The sequence below is a fragment of the Microtus pennsylvanicus genome, chromosome 2 (assembly GCF_037038515.1).
Source record: "Microtus pennsylvanicus isolate mMicPen1 chromosome 2, mMicPen1.hap1, whole genome shotgun sequence".
NCBI lineage: Eukaryota > Metazoa > Chordata > Mammalia > Rodentia > Cricetidae > Microtus > Microtus pennsylvanicus.
Window position 1 is genome coordinate 82182703 of NC_134580.1, and position 20214 is coordinate 82202916.

The following is a 20214-nucleotide window of genomic DNA, read 5'->3' on the forward strand; positions in this document are numbered from 1 at the left end:
GTAAGTTTTAGCTTTTGATCTTTCTGTGTCAGGAGCTTATTTTCGATGCTAACTAAGAAGATGCTAGAAGTTCAAAGTGGTAGCCCATCTTGACGTTTTCTTTCAGGTAGCAGTTCTTCCTGGTGTCAGCCTCAAGTTATTGCATTTTCATCAGTGAGAGCATATAATCTAGGTGTTGAACCCCTGGCTCATCACGATGTATGATATTGCTAGGAATGGTGCACACATTGTACAAATCTTAGGGATGCCCCTGACATTTCATGGGACCTTTCCTGCAAACCTTTTATGACATTTTCCTGTAGTGCCTAAGATAGCCCCATACTCTCCCCATTGCCACTTTCATGTCTTTGTTCCTGAATGTATAGATGACTGGGTTCAAAAAGGGAGTGATAAACGCATCAAAAATAGCAAGATATTTATCCAGGTGTGAGGTTGGTGAAGGCCACGTATAGAAAAACATCAGTGGCCCAAAGAATAAGATGACCACAGTGACATGGGCTGAAAGAGTTGAGAGGGCCTTAGACAATCCGCCAGCAGAATGTTTCCAAACAGTGAACAGAATGAAAATGTAGGAAATCACCAGTAAGAGAAAGGAGCCCACAGAAATGAGGCCACAATTGACAGTTACCATGAGCTCAAGCTCTTGAGTGTTCATGCAGGCAAGTCGCAGGAGTCGGGGGAGGTCACAATAAAAACTGTCCAGTGTATCAGGACCACAGAAAGGCAAGCCTACCACAAACACCAATTGTACCACTGAGTGAGTGAGGCCAATGACCCAGGAAGTGACTAAAAAGAACAGACACACTCGTGGGCTCATGATGATCAGGTAGTGCAGAGGCTTACATATGGCCACATACCTGTCAAAAGCCATGGCTATGAGCAGCACCATCTCAGTGCCCCCAACTGCATGACTGAAGAAAATCTGAGTGATACAGCCCCAGAAGGAGATGGTTTTGTGGTTCTTGAAAATGTCACAGATCATCTTGGGAGCTGTAATTGAGCAGAATATCATGTCAATGACCGAGAGATTAGCCAAGAGAAAGTACAGGGGGGACTTTAGATGGGCATCCAAGGTTACAGTGAGCACAATGACAAGGTTGCCGAACATGCTCGCCAGGTAGAACAAGAAGGTGAAGATGAAAAGAAAAAGTTGAATCTCCCATACATTGGTCATCCCGAGGAACACAAACTCGGACACTACAGAGTGGTTCATCCCAAACATTGCTTCGGATGTCAGAGTCAGCATTCGTATTTCCTGAGGGAAAAACGAAAATGAGAACAGTTGACTTAGGCAAGAGTTAGTGTTTGAGAAAGAAAGCCTGTAGCGATGGAAGCAATTATTAAATTAAAATTATGCACAGCAAAATACTCTTTGTCACATGCATGCTTGCTTCCTCTTAGATGGGCCAGCTGATTTCCACATGGTGGCATAATTTTCAAAGCTATTGCTAGAGCGTCCCCACCTCTAGACCTGTTTCTTCTCTGTTGTTGCTTGATATTAAGTGAATATTTTCCATTTCCTCTTGTCCAGGATATTCTACCCGGATGACAAAAAGGCCATTTTTAGATCCCTTTGACCACAGTTTCTTATGAATTGAGATGATTTTGGCTATTCACATGAGCTATCTAACAATACGCATGCATGGTATACAGCTTTAAAAGTCCCTACACTTATTTTTTGTCACTCACACTTTAAACATTTGTCCTTTTTCTTCGACTTCCAAAATTTCTGTCATTGTATTATACATTACACAAAGTCCAAGTCTCAAACTGCAGGTAACCATGCTCTGATTTGTGAAATCATAGTCCGACAGAATCTTCACACACTCAATGATTTGTCCTGGCCAACTTGACCCAAGATAGAGTCATCTGAGAGGAGGAAACCTCAACTGAGAAAATACTTTCTTAAGACCAGGCAGTAGGCAAACCTTTAGGGCATTTTCTTGACTAGCGATTGATGGGGGAGGACCCAGTTCTGGGTGGGAGGTCCTGGGTTCTAACAGCAAGCAGGTTGAACATGCCATAAAGACTAAGCCTGTAAGCAGTACTCCTCCAGTGCTTCTGTATCAGCTCCTGCCTCCAGGTTCCTGCCTTGTTTGATTTCCTGTCCTGACATCCTTTGATGATAAATAATGACATGGGAAGTGTAAGCAAATAAATCCTTTCTTCCCCAACTTGCTTCCAGCCATGATGTTTCATTACAGTGGTAGTGACCCTAGCTGAGACAGCTCTGCTAGTGATAAGTTTATTTTGTCATTCATAATTGTATAACTGTCCATTTCTTGAACTGAAATGTAACTTCTCGCTGGAGGTGCTGCCCAGAGGTAGAGTACTTTGTTAGCATGTGCGAGGCCTACGTTTGATCACTGGAACATCAAATGAAACATAGTTTATCTGGTATGGAAATCAAGTTTTGTTCATATGTGTGGTTTCTGCCACCATCATGTCACTAACAGGGACACTCACCAGCCTGATGACAAGTGCTTCATGCTTGCTGAGTGAAGGAATAAATTCACGGGACTGCAGGCTGACATTAGAGTTGAGAGTCTATCACAAGCCAGTCGGCTTCAGACCAATAGTGTGTAAATAGCACGCCAACCAGAGGATCCCAAGATCCCAAGATCATTCCTGTACTTTTTTTTTTAACTACATAGAGATAAGTTGTATGGGAAAATTCTGTTGTAAAATAATAATGAAGCCTCAGTCACACTTAAAAAAGTCAATCAAAGGCATCTAATGTTTCAAAATGAAGGAAGTCATTTTGCTTTCTAACCAATATTCACTTTCAATAAAGTCTGTGGTCTAAAGGGTTGTGAGCCGAGATAAACCACCCTCTGTTGTAGATCTAATATAGATCTGCACACCCACTTGACTCCTCACAAAAATTCATAATTCTTCAAAATAGACTTGAATTGGGTAAAAGAATGGCAAATAAAACATTGGTAGGAAAGAGCCGGATTGTCTGTGTGTGCTTGGGGACAGGGTGATTTCTGAGTTATAAAGAGCATAGAAGCGACTAAGGCCAGCGGTCACATCACAGCATGGGAAGAAGAGGACAGTAGTTCTTTAGGGATCAGGAACAGGTGCTGCAGGTGGATGGTGAGATGATTTACACAGAAGCAGATATCACCAAACATCATGAAACTTTACACTGGAATCAGTTCCACAGTCTCTCAATAAATGTTCTTCACAATAAACAACTTTTCAGCTCTCTTTTTATTTACTAGGCTCTTCTGGGGACTGAACCCAGGTCCTTGTGCATGCTTTAAAAACAAGCGCTTTACCATTGAGCTATTTCCTCAGCCCCACAAGTAGCTTTTAAATTGGTTTCTGATCACTGTTGTAAGAAATGGTTACAAAATTTGGGCCTTAAAACAGCTGTCCTGAGCCAGATGGTGGTGGCACAGGCGTTTAATCCCAGCATTCAGGAGGCAGAGGTAGGCGGATCTCGGTAAGTTTGAGGCCAGCCTGGTCTATAAGAGATAGTTCCAGGACAGATAGGGTTGTTATAGAGAGAAGCCCTGTCTCAAAAAACCAAACCAAACCAAACCAAACCAAACCCAGCCATCCTGTTCTCGGTCCAGTGTCCCAATTCCCACACACTCACCTCTCTCCTTATCCTCACCTACCCCAACACACTTACAGTTTTACAAGCAGGAAAGCTGATGTGAATCTTTGAGTGTAAAATTAAAGTATCCCCAGAGACTTATTCTTTTGAAATTTCCAGAAAAGAATCTGTTTTCTTGTCAGTTCCAGCTTCTAAAGACTGCCTGCATTTCTTGGTTCAGGGTCTCACAATGCCAGCATCTACACTTAATCCTCTCACCTCCTTTCTTTCTGACTCGCCAGAGTTCTCTTAGAATTATCTCTGGAATTGTGTTGGACAGATCAATGATAACCTTAAATCTTAAAATTCCTGAACCAATTATATCCATAAAGTCGCCTTTGACATAAGGTAATATTTACAGATCTGCGTTGAGGCCACATGCATCCTTGAAGAACATTATTCTGTATGCCACACTGTTTTATGGGATAATGACAATCTTCCAATAAAACAATGAGTTTGACACTATGGATTTTGGGTAGCTTGTGAGGATATTAAAAAGGATATTGAGGGGTGATGCCCTATGAGTATGCATCAATAGTTTCTGACTCTACTAATACATAAGATGGACAATGAGCGGCCATCAGTGATGAGCCAGTGGTAGTTAAGTCAATCAATGTGTTATCAGAGAAATTGTTATGGCAGGTATGTAAACAGCCTCTGAGTTTTTCTATGACTCTTTCTTGTTCATTAATTCAGCAAATATTTTGAATACCCAGAGTGCCAGATACCATTCCAGAGGTCTCAGGAATAACATTGGCATGAATTCTTGGCTTTGTGAAATCCATATTCAGCATAGAAAAATGCAGTTTTAAAGTTGTATCTTCCTTTATCAGAAGGGATAAGTACAGTGAAGGAGGAAACTCTAATTCATTACCTGGAACATCTCAAAACCTCTGCTTACACCAGAAAGCTCTTCTAGCTGGTCTGACTTTTTATCTGAATTCTTATGTGTATAGTTCCTATTACCTTTTTTTTTTTTAACTTTTCAAGGTCTTTAATTAGTAACAGTGAATTGATCTCCCTCTTACATTTCTAAAACTTAGGGTCAGATTTCTTATTCTGTAACAAACCTTTTGTTAATGACTGAAAATCAACCTAGAAGCAACACTAGGGGGATTTGTTTGGTTGTCTACTCACTCATTCGACAAACGTGCATATGGAATCTAGAAAGTCTCTAGTAATATAGTAATATAGTAAATTTGGAGATAACAGAATGGTGCAAAAACCTAGTTATCATGTGGAATAATTTGATGTTATAGGAAATTGAAGGCACACAAAATGGCTATGAAAACAATTTTAAGAGCTTTATAAAACCATTTCATTCTGTTAATTTGAGTTGTCTCTTTCTCTTTAGGTGGGATAAGGGTTTCGAGATCTTGTTTAAGAACCGGCTCTTAGATTCTTTGATTCTCTGAGCTGTTTCCATCTAGTGCAGCTTGTATCCCTTTCTGCTTTTTTTTTCCATCAAAGAAACTTCTCTTTGGAACAGATCGAGACCATTACTAATCAAAATGCAGAACTGCAGAGTTTAGTCATTACTGACACAACCCAAGTCCCACACCCGAGGCTCAGGATTGTCGTGAAAGAGAGGAAAGAAAAATTGTCTCAGCCAGAGGAAGAGAGAGTCTGTTGTGAGACCGTGTCTCCTAGAAATGTCAGGAGCTACCTCCAGGAACTCTCATCAGTGTGGCTGCCTAACATGAACCGAACAAGGATGACACCACTAGATTTGCTAATGTGAAAAGGGAAAGTTCCTGCTGCCTCAACCATACACCAAGCACTGTATACAACTGAGGAATGCTGAGGGCAGGAGAAAGTCTTTCTCAACAAAGACCACACCAACTGGATACCAAATAGCCCTGAAAACACAACATGAAGTAACATTGTACAGACTGTACAGGTTGTATTTATGTATTTAGGAATATATTTATTAAATAAAAAGTGGCCATAAATTTGAAAGAGAGCAGGTTGTTGTTGTTGTTGTTGGTACATATGAGGGTTTGGAGGGAAGAAATGGAACATAGAAAAGATGCAAATATATTATAATCTCAAAAATAAAAAAATAAATGAACTAATTTATGATTTCTATTCAAACTTCCATGCGATGTGCTATAAACTAATCAAAACTTCCCTAAAATGGGAAGTTTAAAGCCCCCCCGTAATTCCTTGTGATTACTAAGAAAAATACTCTTTTCCTTAAAAAAATTAGGCTTGTATGAATAAGCACAGTGAGAATATACTGTGAAGTGGGAACATGCGTGATTTTTTTTTTTCAAATCGAAATTTGGATCGCAAGAAACAAAAAGAGCTGGAAGTAGCGATAAACTCTCAGGAGGCTTGCTACGAGTCTGAGTCCAGATTATTCTCCATAGTGAGTTACAGCTAGCTGGGCTGAATAGAGAGAACATTTGAGAAAAAGGACAAATCATCAAGCTGAAAAAATGATACTCAACTGTTCATGGATTTATAAGGACAAGGTGAAAATTAGGATATTTAAGGGTTCATTTAAGACAAAAATATGATATTCCATATTCAATTTGTGTAAAGATAAAGACTAGGTAACGGGCAACTTGGATATTTTAGGGTAATTAAATATACTTTTAAAACGAGAAAAGAACTGGATGGGAAAATTTGAAGAAGAAAGAGAAGGGGAAATTAGATTTTTGAATGTGGCAGGTGATGAAGTTGGTCAGTGGGGCTGAACATTATGATAAAGAGGAAACAGCAGCACCCCCAAATAATTCCTTGCCAGCACTCACCAGCAGAGCTGTGCTATTTTAGGCAAACACATTGTAGTCCCCGGTCTTGCATACACTGCTGAGAGAAGGGAACTCTATCCTATTATTATAGATGAGTTTCCATGAGGCTTTCTTGACATATCCTGAGATTTTATTCATGCAAAGATAAAGGTTTTGTGGATGAATAATATAATTTCTTTATCCTGAGTCATTATCCAAGGAGGATTAGCTTGGCTCTGTGACTGCGGGAGACAGGATAAGAGAAGAAAATCTGGGTGGGAGGGAGACAATCTGCAGGAATGGCCACCAGATAGAAGAAACGGAGAAGTAGGTCCAACACACATTTCCCCTCTTTATAATTCCCTAAAAGCCAAAGAAGATAAAATACCATGAATAGTAAATATTAGTGAATCTATTAACTTACTCAGTTTTGCCTTCAAATCTTCAGATTTCCTGAGTAGCACACTTCCATCTCTGAGAGTTGGTCACTCAAAGTCTTCCGCAGGGAGACCCTTGGCTCTGAGGGCTGCATCACGTTTATACCCTCCTGGACCGAGTGTGTCCTCTTCTGTGACTATTTCCTGTCAGGGTTTTTCTGCCTTGTGGTGACTAGTTCTGTCTTCATTTATATGGAACTGAACAACACTTTAGAACAGATTAATAATAACTTGATATTAAGAAAAATTGAAAAAATGTGATGCTCATTATCAAGAGATGAAATTGCTGAACCAGAAGTCTGAAATATCTTCTGAGACGGTTCCTTTTATTTTTCTATCTGGGACATAATGCTTTCTGCAGTTTATAAGGCTTGAAGATTAGTTTATTTCCTGTTTTGTTTTTGTTATTTTTATTAATATAGTAATTCTGAATTTCTTCTTTGCATTAAGGAAATTTTTTCCTCTTAATAAAGTCAATGCATACTCAGTTCTCCGGCTGAGCGTATGAAGAGTATGCTCACTTCTGCTGTGAACTTGAAGAACTTGCCTCTGAGTCTTCCAGTGGTTAATATCCTTGAAGTTGGTAAAAACAAATAAAATCTCTTCTCTGTATCTTTAACCTCATGAATGCGGTTCTTCACCCTTTAGTGTTAATCCTCTTGGTTCCTTTGGTTTTTCCTCATAGGTCCATTTTCTGTCCCCCTTTCTTTGTTGCTGTTGTCTAATGACCCCAGTTTTCCTTGTGTTAACCCAGAAAAGTTATGATAAATGTTTTAAAAATAAAAATGACTAAGAGATTGATAAGTTGGTAATTAAACATTGCATGTTTACTTTTCTAGTTCTTTTTCTTTCTTCCATCATGCAAGTTCAGCTGCAGCTACATAACTTTGGCTTGGGGTGAATTAGCATCTTTGACAGTTTCTGTCTACACGCATTTTCAATCACTGTATCACTGCATTTCTTACAGGACACTGGCTTTATCTTTACTCTTTTAAGCTGCACTTGTCACGTATGAATTTTCTCTCCATGTCTTAGCTCCTCTTTAAAGAAAACAACAAGCTTGTTTAAAAGAAGATAAGAATCCTTGTCTTCATTTTCAGAGATAATTATTTCCCTAAAGAGCCACAGGTGCAGTTATGAGCCTGCATCCTAGTCCAGTCCTGAACTGAACCAGGGTAAGGACCACACTGCAGCGCACTTTAAATGAAGTTTTTTTTCTCTTAGGGATGTCTGTGCAGATTCCTTATTATCTCTATCCTCACAAAGATTCACAGTTTCTCTTCTGCTCTGATCACCGTTCCACCTACCACCCATTTCTTCCTGTTCAAATTAGGATTAGCCAAATCCTAATTAATGATGGCAGAAAATAAACTGGTACCCAAGTCTTCCTTGCTGCTGAAGCTTATTTAGCATAATGTCTTCCTGTTGTAAGCTTCACCCTCCTTTGTGGCTATTCGCAGGCTATTACTTCAAGCACAGAGGTATACAAAATGTTTTTATAAAAAGAAAACTCAGATACTTCACTGTAGGGAAGATAGTGACCAAATCAAGCTATAATGATGAGGTTCTGCAAAACTAGTCAATTTGCCAAGGAAATTGTCTTCTACAGTGTATTCATTGTGGACAAGACAACAAGGGCAAAGTTGATAATGGGTCACAGGAGGGCAAGATGACTCCAGGATTTGAAGAGAATCAACTTCTCTCGTTTGTCACTTCAGAGCCTATTATGATGAATTCAAATATTTCTAGGTACCTTGTAATATTCAGTTCCCAAGAAATTCCTAGAAATGATGTCAACATCTTTGAAAACAGAATTTTCTTTATATATTCATGAACTACGCAAGTTAAATCACTACAAGACTATTTTAAATTATCTTAAAATGACTTTTATAAATTATGAGTTTAATGCATTGTGGTACGTGTATAAGTACAGGCTTTGTCTAACTCAATTTGTGTCTCGAAGAGTAACTTTGTTCTGCTATTAGGGGTATCCAGATCATATTTGTTACATTTAACAAATGGATTTAATTGTTTGAATGCCTTCAATGTTCCTCACTGTAACTTCTGTTTGGAGGCAGAAATATGACTCTAGGGAACATATTTATAATGGTGTTTAAAAAACTATGATGTCTACAAACTGCATCAACCAGCAGCATGACACAATAGCCCTAAGGATGTAGAAGTAGCAGCACACATGCCGTAGGTGGTAACCAAAAGATCTCTGGTTGGACATAAGACCTGCTCAACAAGAGGGAAATCATGTCTGATTTTGGAAACCTAGCAACTACTGAGAGCTACTGAACTCATGGTTATTAGAGGAGAATCTATAGCCAATATTTTACCAAATCAGCATAATCCCTAACAACACTTTATAAACATCTATCCTTATATTCATAGATAAGTGTAATCTTTATTCTTTATCAACGAATCATTTTCTTTTTTGCAACAGTGGGAGGCTACTGCGGAAAACCACAATCAATCAAAATATAGCGTTGTGGAGCTCAGACCCAGGAGCTACATCCGCAAAACACTCATGCACTAAAGGCTCAGGGAACATTGTGGAAGAAGGGGGTGGAGATACAGTAAGAGCCAGATCAGAGTGTTTTCTCTAAGATTGTGTCTCTTAGTAATGTCAGAAGATACACCCATAAAGTCTCAGCAACACGGCTTCCCAAACATGAGCTGAACAAAGACAACACCAATAGACATGCCAATGTAGACTGTGAAAGCCCATTGGCCTCAACCCTATATAAAGATCTACAGGCAATGAAGGAATGCTGAGAGCAGGAGAAGAGCACAGCAATTGGTTATGCAACACACATTGTCAGCCCTGAAAACATACAAGGAACATTATATAGACTGAGCAGGTGATATTTTAGGATAATATATGTATACACACATTTATGTGCATGTGATAACAATTGATAAATAAAGGACATGAATTTGAAGGGGAGTAGGGAGGGATATATGGGAGAGAGGAAAGAGGAGGGAGAGATATTAAAATTGTAGTATCTCAAAAAAAAGTAAAAAAATCAGGATGCTCTCTCAAAAATGAAAAACTATAAAAACAGGATGTTCTATTGATTGTGTGTTATAATGGAGCATGCATTATTGATTGTAAAATACTAAAAGAGGAACAGGACTATTTCTGTCTATTTTGACAGATAATTATTTTACATTATTATATGTAGAATGTAATGCCTTCACATATTTTGTACTGTGTAATGACCCATGTAGCAATCTATCATTTCAATCATTTATTTTGGTCGTGAACTATCCAGCAAATCACATTTCTTATTCTTGCATGCTATGAGCATGATTTGTAAAGAAGTCCTCTTCTTTTAATCACATATTATCTTTAATTTTGTCTACCATTATTTTTTTCATAAATTATAAGCTGATTGGCCCATTAGCTCTAGCTTGTCTATCATTCTTAAGCCCTTCTCAGTTGAACTTGCTGGTGTTTTAAAATATGTGCTACTATTTTGTGTTATAATGACACATGAGTATTGTTTTGTACAGATACATATATGAAATGTTATCCCTCTTACCTTAATCATTTCCCCCACTTTCCCTATGTTACTAGGTATCAATTTGGTATACTTTGTTTATATAAACACTGGTAGCCTTCCACCATAGGTGCACATTACTTCCTGTCCTTCAGATTACCCAGATTATCTCCAATTTGCTTTTTGTTGTTGTTGAGAATTTCCTACATGCATGTCAAGTCTTTTGATTAAATCTATCCCTCTTGCTCATCTCCAATTTCTTACCCTATTTATTCCTTTAGAGCCACTATAAACATGCAAATAATAATACAAACACCAGGAAACTTCCTGACACTCCAGTGCAAACATTCAGGGTAGCTCAGCTTTTAACAATAGGTTCTCTCTCAATATGACTCCTGGCCACTGCCTTACAAGTCCCAGAGCATAACAAAGTAGAATTTCTCTCCACTCTGACTCATCCATTCAGGAACATTGTCCACCCAAACCCTTAACTGGACTTAAGAGTTGTTAGGAGTGAGATGGCACTGCCCATTTCTCATTAACATCCTCTTGAAAGCAGATTTTTGACATTCTGGGGAGTTCCATGGATGAACATACACACAGATACACACACACACGTGCATGAACTCACATACACACCACACAAGCAAATGCTCAGACACACAGGCAAAAATCGATGCACATCCCTTATATGCATGCACACATACATTTGCAAACACATGCATACCACACATGCATGAACACACACAAACAAGCACATAGCCTCACATACCACACACATGCACACACTCACATACACACACATATAAGCTAATGCACATTTATGTGCACACATGTACATACAGGCGTACACAAAATGCTCACACACTTGTGGTATATTGGTTTATGTGTATATAAAGAACTCTATCACCTGAAAATGAGAGAAAACACATGATATTAATATTTGTCTTTTGTCCTTCTGTGTCTGACATTTCTCTTTAATATGATTATGCCTAGTTGCATCCATTCCCCAGTAAATTACATAATTTAACTTTTCTTTTGTTCACTAAAAATTTTTGATTTCAATTCTTCCCAAAGGAATACAGATTTAAACAAAATACATTCATCCCATAAATACTTTAGCAGCAAAACCTTCCCAGCAGAGTCCTTCCTTTACTCGAGCCAAAGCTGTACCCTTGAGCAGGAAGGGATGTTCCATCAACCCTGTCAACTTCAGGATGTTTCTGCTTCTAGCCAAAAGCGGCTATGCCTGCTTGTAGGAATCTGAAAACAGACCCATATGGTGACTAATATCCTTCTCTATCTTCCAAATCCTTTGGTAGCCTCTACGCTTAGCTGATGAGGACCTTTAGCAAGAAAGACAACTGGGAAGGCTGAACTGTGAAACCCGCCAATGGATTTGGAAGTGCATGTTGCTTTCAGCCAGCAATATTTTAATGGTGTTCATAAAGTAAACCTACATAAGAGGTCATTTCCCTACTTCCTCCTGTAGTCTTGTCAGGCGAGTGCAGCAGGCATTATTTGGACCCTGTTAATTCCAGGTGCTCTCTGAATGACAGAAGACTTTCCTGAAGTCAGAGACATGGCTAGACCATAAAGACGTGCATGTACACATAACCAGAAGGCTAATCTTGGCTTCCATTGAAGTCTTAGTTTTCTGGGCCTTTTCCTCTACCAGTCACTGTCCTCTGACCCTTGACTGCTTCTCCACCTGCTCCCTCGACACCTGCTGAGATGGAGAAGCAGGATCTCAACTCTCAAGTGGCCAGAAGGCAGGCAGGAGTATATATATATATATATATATATATATATATATATATATATATATATATATATATATATATATATATAATTACAGTCACCAAACACTTGCACTGCTGTGCTGCAATTCTGTCTGTGATATGCATACCTTACAATAGTATATAATATGTGGTCAACAGTGAGGATGACTGGGGTCAAGTCACCTTGACTGGAGGGAAAAGAACGGAACAATGTGAGATAAATCTGATTGGTATGGACAGAAGGGCATTGTGATTCAAGCTAAATGCACCTCCCAAATTGCTATGCAAATAAAGAGCAGATACCAAAAGCTGACTCTTTCCTTGCCACCCATTGCTTAAAAATAGGACAGACACATGCCTTGTCTCCCAGTCCATCCTAAAGAATCCCTTTGGATATTCTCCACTGAGTGCTTTAGTTACCCCCACTCAGTCCACTTTTGGCAGTGGGTTGGAAGGATCAGAAAGCATTCCACATTAGAAACCACTGCAGTGTGTTGGTTTTGTGTTTTCCTGATGCATGGTCCACCCAGAGCAGGTTTCCTTCTATTTATGTGAGGAGAGAGGCTCGTCTGCTGAGTAAATAGCACTGCTCTGTTCACATGGAGTCTGTGAGATCATCTTCAGAATCCTCCTCCTCCTCCTGTGCTGAGGAACTCAGGTGGGCCCTTGGCAGGTCTTCAGGTGGTGAGTGACATGGTACTTGGTTAGATAGCCCTGTGGACATTTCTCACAGGCACAGCCTCGTTTTCCTTCGTGAGAATTAAGATGCTTCTTCAAGGGGTTTGTTCTTAAGAACAGTTTATCACACTTCGGACACTTGATCTGGGATTCTTGTGTGTGGTTGGGCAAACACTGCTTGAGGTCCTGCCTCCGCACAAACAGCTTGTCACAGTAATCACACTTGAGATTCTTTTCACCCGTGTGCATGACCATGTGTAACTCTAGGTGAGCCTTCTGGGTCAAGGACTTGTCACACAAAGTACACCCGTAATCCTTATGACCTGTATGTGTTTTGAGGTGTGTCCATAGGTTGCTTGGATCCCTAAAAGCCTTGCTACAAAAATCACACATATGACTCATAAACTGAACGTGGAGTTTGGAAGGAGAGCTAAAAGCCTGGGGGCACATGGAACACTTCTACTTCCTTTCCTTGCTGTGGCTTGGCCCGTGGTTGCTGCTGTGGCCCTGCCAGGGAGATGGCTATGGATGTGACTGGTCAGATGAGCTTTGAACTCTGAATAGGAATTGCACTCCTTGCCACAGTTATAGAGGTGCACATCTGGGTGTTCAGGAACACCAATCTGTTGAGCACAATCCCGGCTGTAATAGAAAAGCAGTTCATTTTCAGGAGGGATGTCTTGTGAGGCAAAGAAATAGATTTTTCCATCATAGGGATAAGCCACCAAATTCTGTTCTTCACGGTTCCTGGCTTTGCCCACAAACACCATCCAGTTACACTCATTTTCATCAGTTGTAATGATGCAGAATTCTAGGACACCATTGTGGTATGTCTTCCAGACATGGTACTGCCTTGTCTGGCCACTCTGCTGTTTCCATGGAGTGACTCTGATGACCAATTAGAATCCCGAAGCAAGTTCTCACAGGAATGATTTCTGCAGTCCATATACCTACTTCTGTCCCACAGTGGATGTGCGTAGAACAAGTTACTTTGGGAGTGACAGCCTTGCTCTGCTTTCTATTGGTGTGTCAGGAACAAAATTCTCTGGTCCGGTGATCAGGGCAGTCTGAAGGGTAGGCTCAGTCACAGAGAGTGCACCAAACTGTAAACAAGGTTGCCATGTTTTCTTTATTTGAATTGGATTCTTCCATTTGCAGCGAAGGTGGCCCAAAAGCCAAGCTGTCTGAGTATTCATCTACATGACCTGTCCCCACAGCAAGGTCCTGCATGATGGAAGAGACAGTCACAGGCTCTAGGCTAACACCAACTTCACGGAGAGAAACAGATCCTAGGTTGTGTCCATGTTTACAGAGTTGGTGCTGGTGACTCATGGTGTGGATAGAGTCACTGAGAGCACTGTCAGACATCCCATTGCTCTGATTTACAATGTGGTCGGTTTCCATGACCACAGGAAGCTCCAGACCACTCCCATGGATGGGTATCACAATCCTACAGTGTCCTACAGTGTCTGCTGTCAGGTTGTTGCTTACAGAATCCACAGAGAGAGGTTCATGACTTCTGGAGCCATTGGGGATTTGTGAATGATCTCCTGCAACACCATCCACTGTAAGCTCCTCTGCCATTCCATCTGTCGAGACTGGGCTGCTAACCCTAGAAACTTCTTCATAGCGATTGTTGTTTCCAGTGTCATGTCATGGCCATCATTAGGATGAAGCCTTTGGGCACCATGTACGTTCACAGAGCGAGAGTCTATTGAAACAGCACCTAATTCTCATCTAACATTTCCATTGACCTGATGTCCGGGATCTAGTGCTGAAGGGCTGTTGGTGATAGACAACGCTGTATTACCATCAGCATTTATAGAGTTGGGGTGGATGTACTGAGGAGATGGTCTGTCAGCCATGTAAGATAAAATGCCAGGTAGAATAGTTCTGAAGTAACTGCTCCGTAGGTGAGAGTAAGGCTGTGGAGGTAGGGTATAGTTTCTTTCAGGTAACCCACACATCACCCCTCGATCTCCAATGCCCAAGCCCACGGGGATTATCAGAGACAAGGCAGAAGGCAGAGAGCTCAGGGAGGGACCCAGGTTTGGAATTGCCACTGGGAGACCTGGAGCAGGGATGGCGACAGTGAGAGGGAGAGGCAGTCAAATCCCGGTGACTTCCTGAGACTGGTAGGGCATTGCTCACAGAGGATGAAGACAGTTGTTCCATCCCCACTGGGCTCAAATTCACGTCATTCATCCTGCGTGGGCAGTGCAGGTGCCGGGAGTCCGACTGGAGAGCGCCGGGGCCAGTGTCACATGCTATCACATCCCGCTGGTGGCCGCACCTCCGCGGACTGCCCGACGTCCCGAAGGCTGGTGGCAGTGCTCCCAGCCGAGGGCCGGGCATGCGGGCCGGGCCCTGGCTGTTTCTCCGGAATCGCTGGCAGCCTGACTGGCCGCCCTGCGGCCCGCGCTGGGGAGCATCTGCTGGAAAGCGCCCGGCTCTTCATCCGTCTGGAGCTCAGCCCAGAAGCCTTTGCTTGCTCGGGACCCCGCCAATTTAACTTTTCGTTATAGCTCAATAAATCTTCACTCTGAATATATACAACAAATTTTATTTTAAAATCCATTTATCTGTTGGCAGACTCCAAGGTTGAATTATGTAACTCCGAAATTCTGTAATTCTCTCATTACCACCATCTTCCTCATATAGACAATTTCTTACACTATATCACTATATCACAAACTGTGATTGTATTCACCCCTTGTTACCTCCATAGTTCTCACACACTTTCCTCTCCTGTTAGTTTCTTTCCTTCCAACCCGGCTCTCTTGTATTTTGTGACAGGAATTTGAGTAGAGAATAATATGCAAAACTAAAATTAAAAAAATACAGCAAAGTAACAATACTACTAAATGTACAGTAAATAGCAATAAAAAGGGATTCACTAAGACAAAAACAGAAACATAAAAATGATAAGAAAGAAGCCAGTAGCGAGGCATGGCTTTAATCCCAGAACTCAGGAGGCAAAGGCAGGAGATTCTCTGTGAGTTAGAGGCAAGGCAGGTCTACAGAATGTGCTCCAGTACAGACAGAGCTACATAGCAAGACACTGTCTCAAAAATCCAAAAGCCAACCAACCAGTCAACCAACCAAAAGATAAGAATGATGATGAACAGTTGGAGTAGTTTCTTTCTTGGCTCACAGAAATTGAATACTGCTAGTTATAAAACACACATAGACATATTTGCGTACATGCACATACATACATGCATGCATACACACAAACGCACACACACCTGCATACAAGTACATACACACAGACACGCATAAATTCTTATATATACATGCAAATATGTCTGTATATGTGTGTGCATATATACATACACACACACACACATATATATATACACTGATACATAGTCAGTATCAGTGCAACCAGACATACATAAGCAGGTACACACATGCATACATATATGCATGTACACACATATACAGACATATTTGCATATATATGCACATGTTCACACAGACATATCTGCACACATGCACCCACATGGATGCTTATACACATGTATATTGATTTATGTGTATTTAAAGAACTCTATCACTTGAAAATGAGAGCAAAAACATGATATATGTCTTTTGTCCTTCTCTGTCTTTTTTGTTTAATATCATGATGGCCAGTTACATCTATTTCCCACTAAATTGCCTAATTTTATTTTCCTTTATGGCTAAATAAAAGTCCACTCTCTATATGTACACGTTTTCAAATTCTTTTTTATTTCCTGTTAACAGACACCATGGCTCAGCTCTGTAATTTAGTGTGCTAGTTTGGGTTCTGTTGCTGTGATAAAACATTGAACAAAAGCAGCTTGGAGGAAGAAAGACTTTCTTTGGCTTACAGGTTACAGTTCATCATAGGGGAAAGCCACGGCAGGAAGTCAAGGCAAGAAGTTGGAGGCAGGAACTGTAGCAGAGACCATGGAGAAATGCTGCTTCCTGGCTTGCTCTCCACAGCTTCCTCAGCTTGCTTTCTTTTATAAGTGTGGATCACCTGCCAAGGGAAGACACGCCTGCAGTGGTCTGGGCCGTCCCACCTCAATCACTAATCAAGAAAAAGCTTCACAGGCATGGCCACAGGCCAATCTGATGGAGGTAATTCCTCAACTAAGGTTCTGCCTTCCCAGGTAATGCTGACTTGTGTCAAGTTGACAACTAACCAGCACATGAAACTATTGTGAACAAACAGTATTGCAGTATGTATGATGGAAAGGCATCTTGATGGAGATTTGTCCTATAGTCTTTGGAGTGTATATACTCAGAAGCGACATACCTGGGTCATAGGGTATTTGCCTTTCTAGTGTTCTGAGGAGCTGCCATAGTTCCTAGAACAATCTATACACCTCTTTCTCAGCACTTTTTGTTTGTTTTTCTAATGATAGCCATTATAACTGGGGAGGGATGAAATCTGGATGCAGTTTTAATTTGTATTTCCCCAATATCTAAGGATGTTGAACTTTTAAAGAGCATTTATTGGCCATTTATTTGTACTTGATCTTCTGAGAACTGTGTGTTATTTGTCCCACTTATTGATTGAATTGCTTAGTTTAGTGGGGTCTATATATATTTTGGACATTATTTCTTCGTAAAATGTATGGGTATTGGCTAACTTCTCATGGGTGTGTTGCTCATCTTTCTCCATTTCCTTTTTTGACATCCTCTCACTTCTTTGTTCTGAAGTTCTTTCTCTCACTCTTTGGAATAGCATCTACTTTTTCTTTTCTTTTCTTTTCTTTTTTTAACTTTGTCCTCTGTTAGTTCACATGGAGTCAGCGTCTAGCCAGTCATACTAATCTAAAATTCTCATGGTTGTGTATTTTTAAGCATCATGAGACATTGGCCCTCTGACCCAGTACAATTAAGAAAATGATTGACCCAAATGATTGAGTAAATTTCCACTTTAGAAATTATACTACAGAGAAAAAAGGCAAATTTCTTTCTATGATTCTTGATCTACATTTGAGGTCTTTAATTTATTCATGTAGATATAGTGTTGCATGTTAAAGCTTCATGACAAAACACTGAAATGTCCACTAACACGTAATTAGCCTAAAGGCCCCAGGTGAAACAGGAACATGAGGATCTTGGTAAGATATTTTCCGGCCAAGATAATTCAGTGAGCTCTGTGAGACTTGTAAGTCAACTGATAGGCTTGAAACACAAATGTAAATTCTAAAGGCATAACTAGAGTAATAAAAGGGAGGGAGGCCTAAGTTCTGTTTGGATAGAGGTTTACATTAATAGTGAGAGAATGAGCCAAGAGTACAAATAGACACCATGTATACATTTCCCCTCAATATCCAATCAAATTGGGATGAAGTTGAAATTAACCTTTGCTTGTACTCAAAGTATCCAAATGACAATATTTAGAAATTATAATTCATCATCAAGTTTATAGACATGTTGGGAAGAGATTGATGATCTAAATAGGAAGAAAGAATGCAGATGACATATAATATCTAAGAAGTCACCTCTCCTCTTTAAGGTTGTTAGGCCAAATTCTTTTTATGTGATTAGCATGAATACGACATCATATGGCTGTTATGAACTCAAATATTATCCAATAAATAGTTTTTTCCCTTAGTTTTCCTTGCAAAATCCAGAACCCAAGTCTACTTATGATGAAAAAATTTAGAGAAACTCAAGTATTTCAATGAAGTTTGAAATGTCCAAATGTTCTAAAAATTCACAGCTATGGAAAGAGTCAGATTAAATACTGTCAGGTGAAACTCAGAAGAGATGCTAAGCATGACAGAGTATCTAGAATTGAATATGGACTAAAAATAGATATAAATGAAAAAAAACCCAAGATGAGTGAAATATGAATAAGCTGTAGAGTTTAGAATAATGTTGATGTCTCAGTGACTGGAAAATATGAATAATGTTAATGTCAGGGGATCTAAGTTTAGTTTGGGTAAAAGGTCACAAGGAGACTCTGGTGCCAACTTTGAGTGCTGATGAATCTGAAACAATTTCCAAAAAAGGCTTAAAAACAGAATGAGCAAAGGAAGAAACATCTAGCTGAATATCAGTAAAATCCAAGTAAAAAGCCAACATGAACGTTTGTTGAAATTCACTATTCAAATTAACATGAAAAACACAAGGAGAATAATATACATGGTCATGTCAATGAAAAAGCAGTTGGAAAGCACACCAGACAACTAAGGGAACATGATCTCGAATGACAAATGCCAGGAAAGGACCAGCAATCTGTCAAAATAGATTAACTTTTCTAAGGAACTGCACAGTTTGCAGAATCTTCCTACTTGAAGGAGCTTTTTTTTTTTCTGTGATAACAACAGGTGATGGGTCTGTCAACTCCCCCCCCCCTTTTTTTGGCAGTTCCTCCTTGTAGACTCTATTAAAAGGTTCTCAACCTTCCTAATGGCATGGCCCTTTAATATACTTCCTTATGTTGTTGTTACTTACAACCATAGAATTATTTCATTACTACGTCATAACTGTAATTTTGCTACTGTTAGGAATTGTAATGGAAATATCTGATATGCGATCTCTGTAGGGTTTGCGATTCACGGTTTGAGAGTCTCTGTTCTATTACAACTGTATGTCACCTCAGTTTTCTTAATTCCATCCCAAAGGAGTAGTCAAACCTTCCTCATAGACATGTACTAGGCATGGTACCTCCTACTCAGGGTTGTGTCCTGCCCTGTAGCTCTTTCTTTAAACTGGCACACTGGCATCATCAGACTGCCCAATCCACCTGTCCTTCTTCCAAACTTCTTCTTTCTGTAGCTTTGGAGCCTGTCCTGGAACTAGCTCTTTTAGACCAGGCTGGCCTCAAACTCGCAGAGATCTGCTTGCCTTTGCCTCCTGAGTACTAGGATTAAAGACATGTGCCAATACCGCCCAGCTTTCTTCCAAGCTTTTAATCATTCTGCTGATTTACTTTAAATTTTAATAATTCTGATATTTTCTCTTTATTTATTTTGCTATCTCTATGTATGCATTCTGTTTTTAGCCTTTCGAAAAATGCTACTTCTGTGATCATAGATTTATGTCTCTTTCAAATAACTTGCTCAACACTGTTAAAAACAAAAACATCACAAATGTTTTTGGATTTTATTAGAGACATAATTGGTTTTTATTTGTGATTCTGGAATTTGGTAGCACCCCACTTTGAAGTTGAATGAGTGATCTGTTGATCTAAATGGAGAACGTTAGCTTCATGAGGAGAAAAATCCTGAATAAAATATGACTCAAAGGAAAAGGCAAATTTGGAAAGAGGATGCTTTTCATTTCATTTGCTCCATATTTTTCCTTTCCATCTCCTTGCTTTTGTTTGTTTTGTTTTTTTTAAACTGAACTGTTTAGAAATGGAGTTTGAAGATGAAAGGCTCCGTTAGCACTGAGCCCTCTTTGGTCTGGTCTGTGCCACTGGAAACTCATCTGAAGCAATGGCTTCTCGTGAAAGCCATTCAGTGGAGTTTTATA

General features: G+C 39.9%; 1 protein-coding gene and 1 pseudogene across 1 annotated transcript; both read right to left on the reverse strand.

Annotated features, from left to right (window-relative positions):
• Window positions 1-283: 283 nt before the first annotated feature.
• Window positions 284-1246, reverse strand: LOC142844921 (olfactory receptor 4F15-like). Its single transcript, XM_075963699.1, has one exon. The coding sequence runs from the start codon at window positions 1244-1246 to the stop codon at window positions 284-286; it is 963 nt and encodes a 320-aa protein (XP_075819814.1).
• Window positions 1247-12615: 11369 nt separating this feature from the next.
• On the reverse strand, window positions 12616-14955 carry LOC142844922 (PR domain zinc finger protein 4 pseudogene; annotated as a pseudogene).
• Window positions 14956-20214: the final 5259 nt, after the last annotated feature.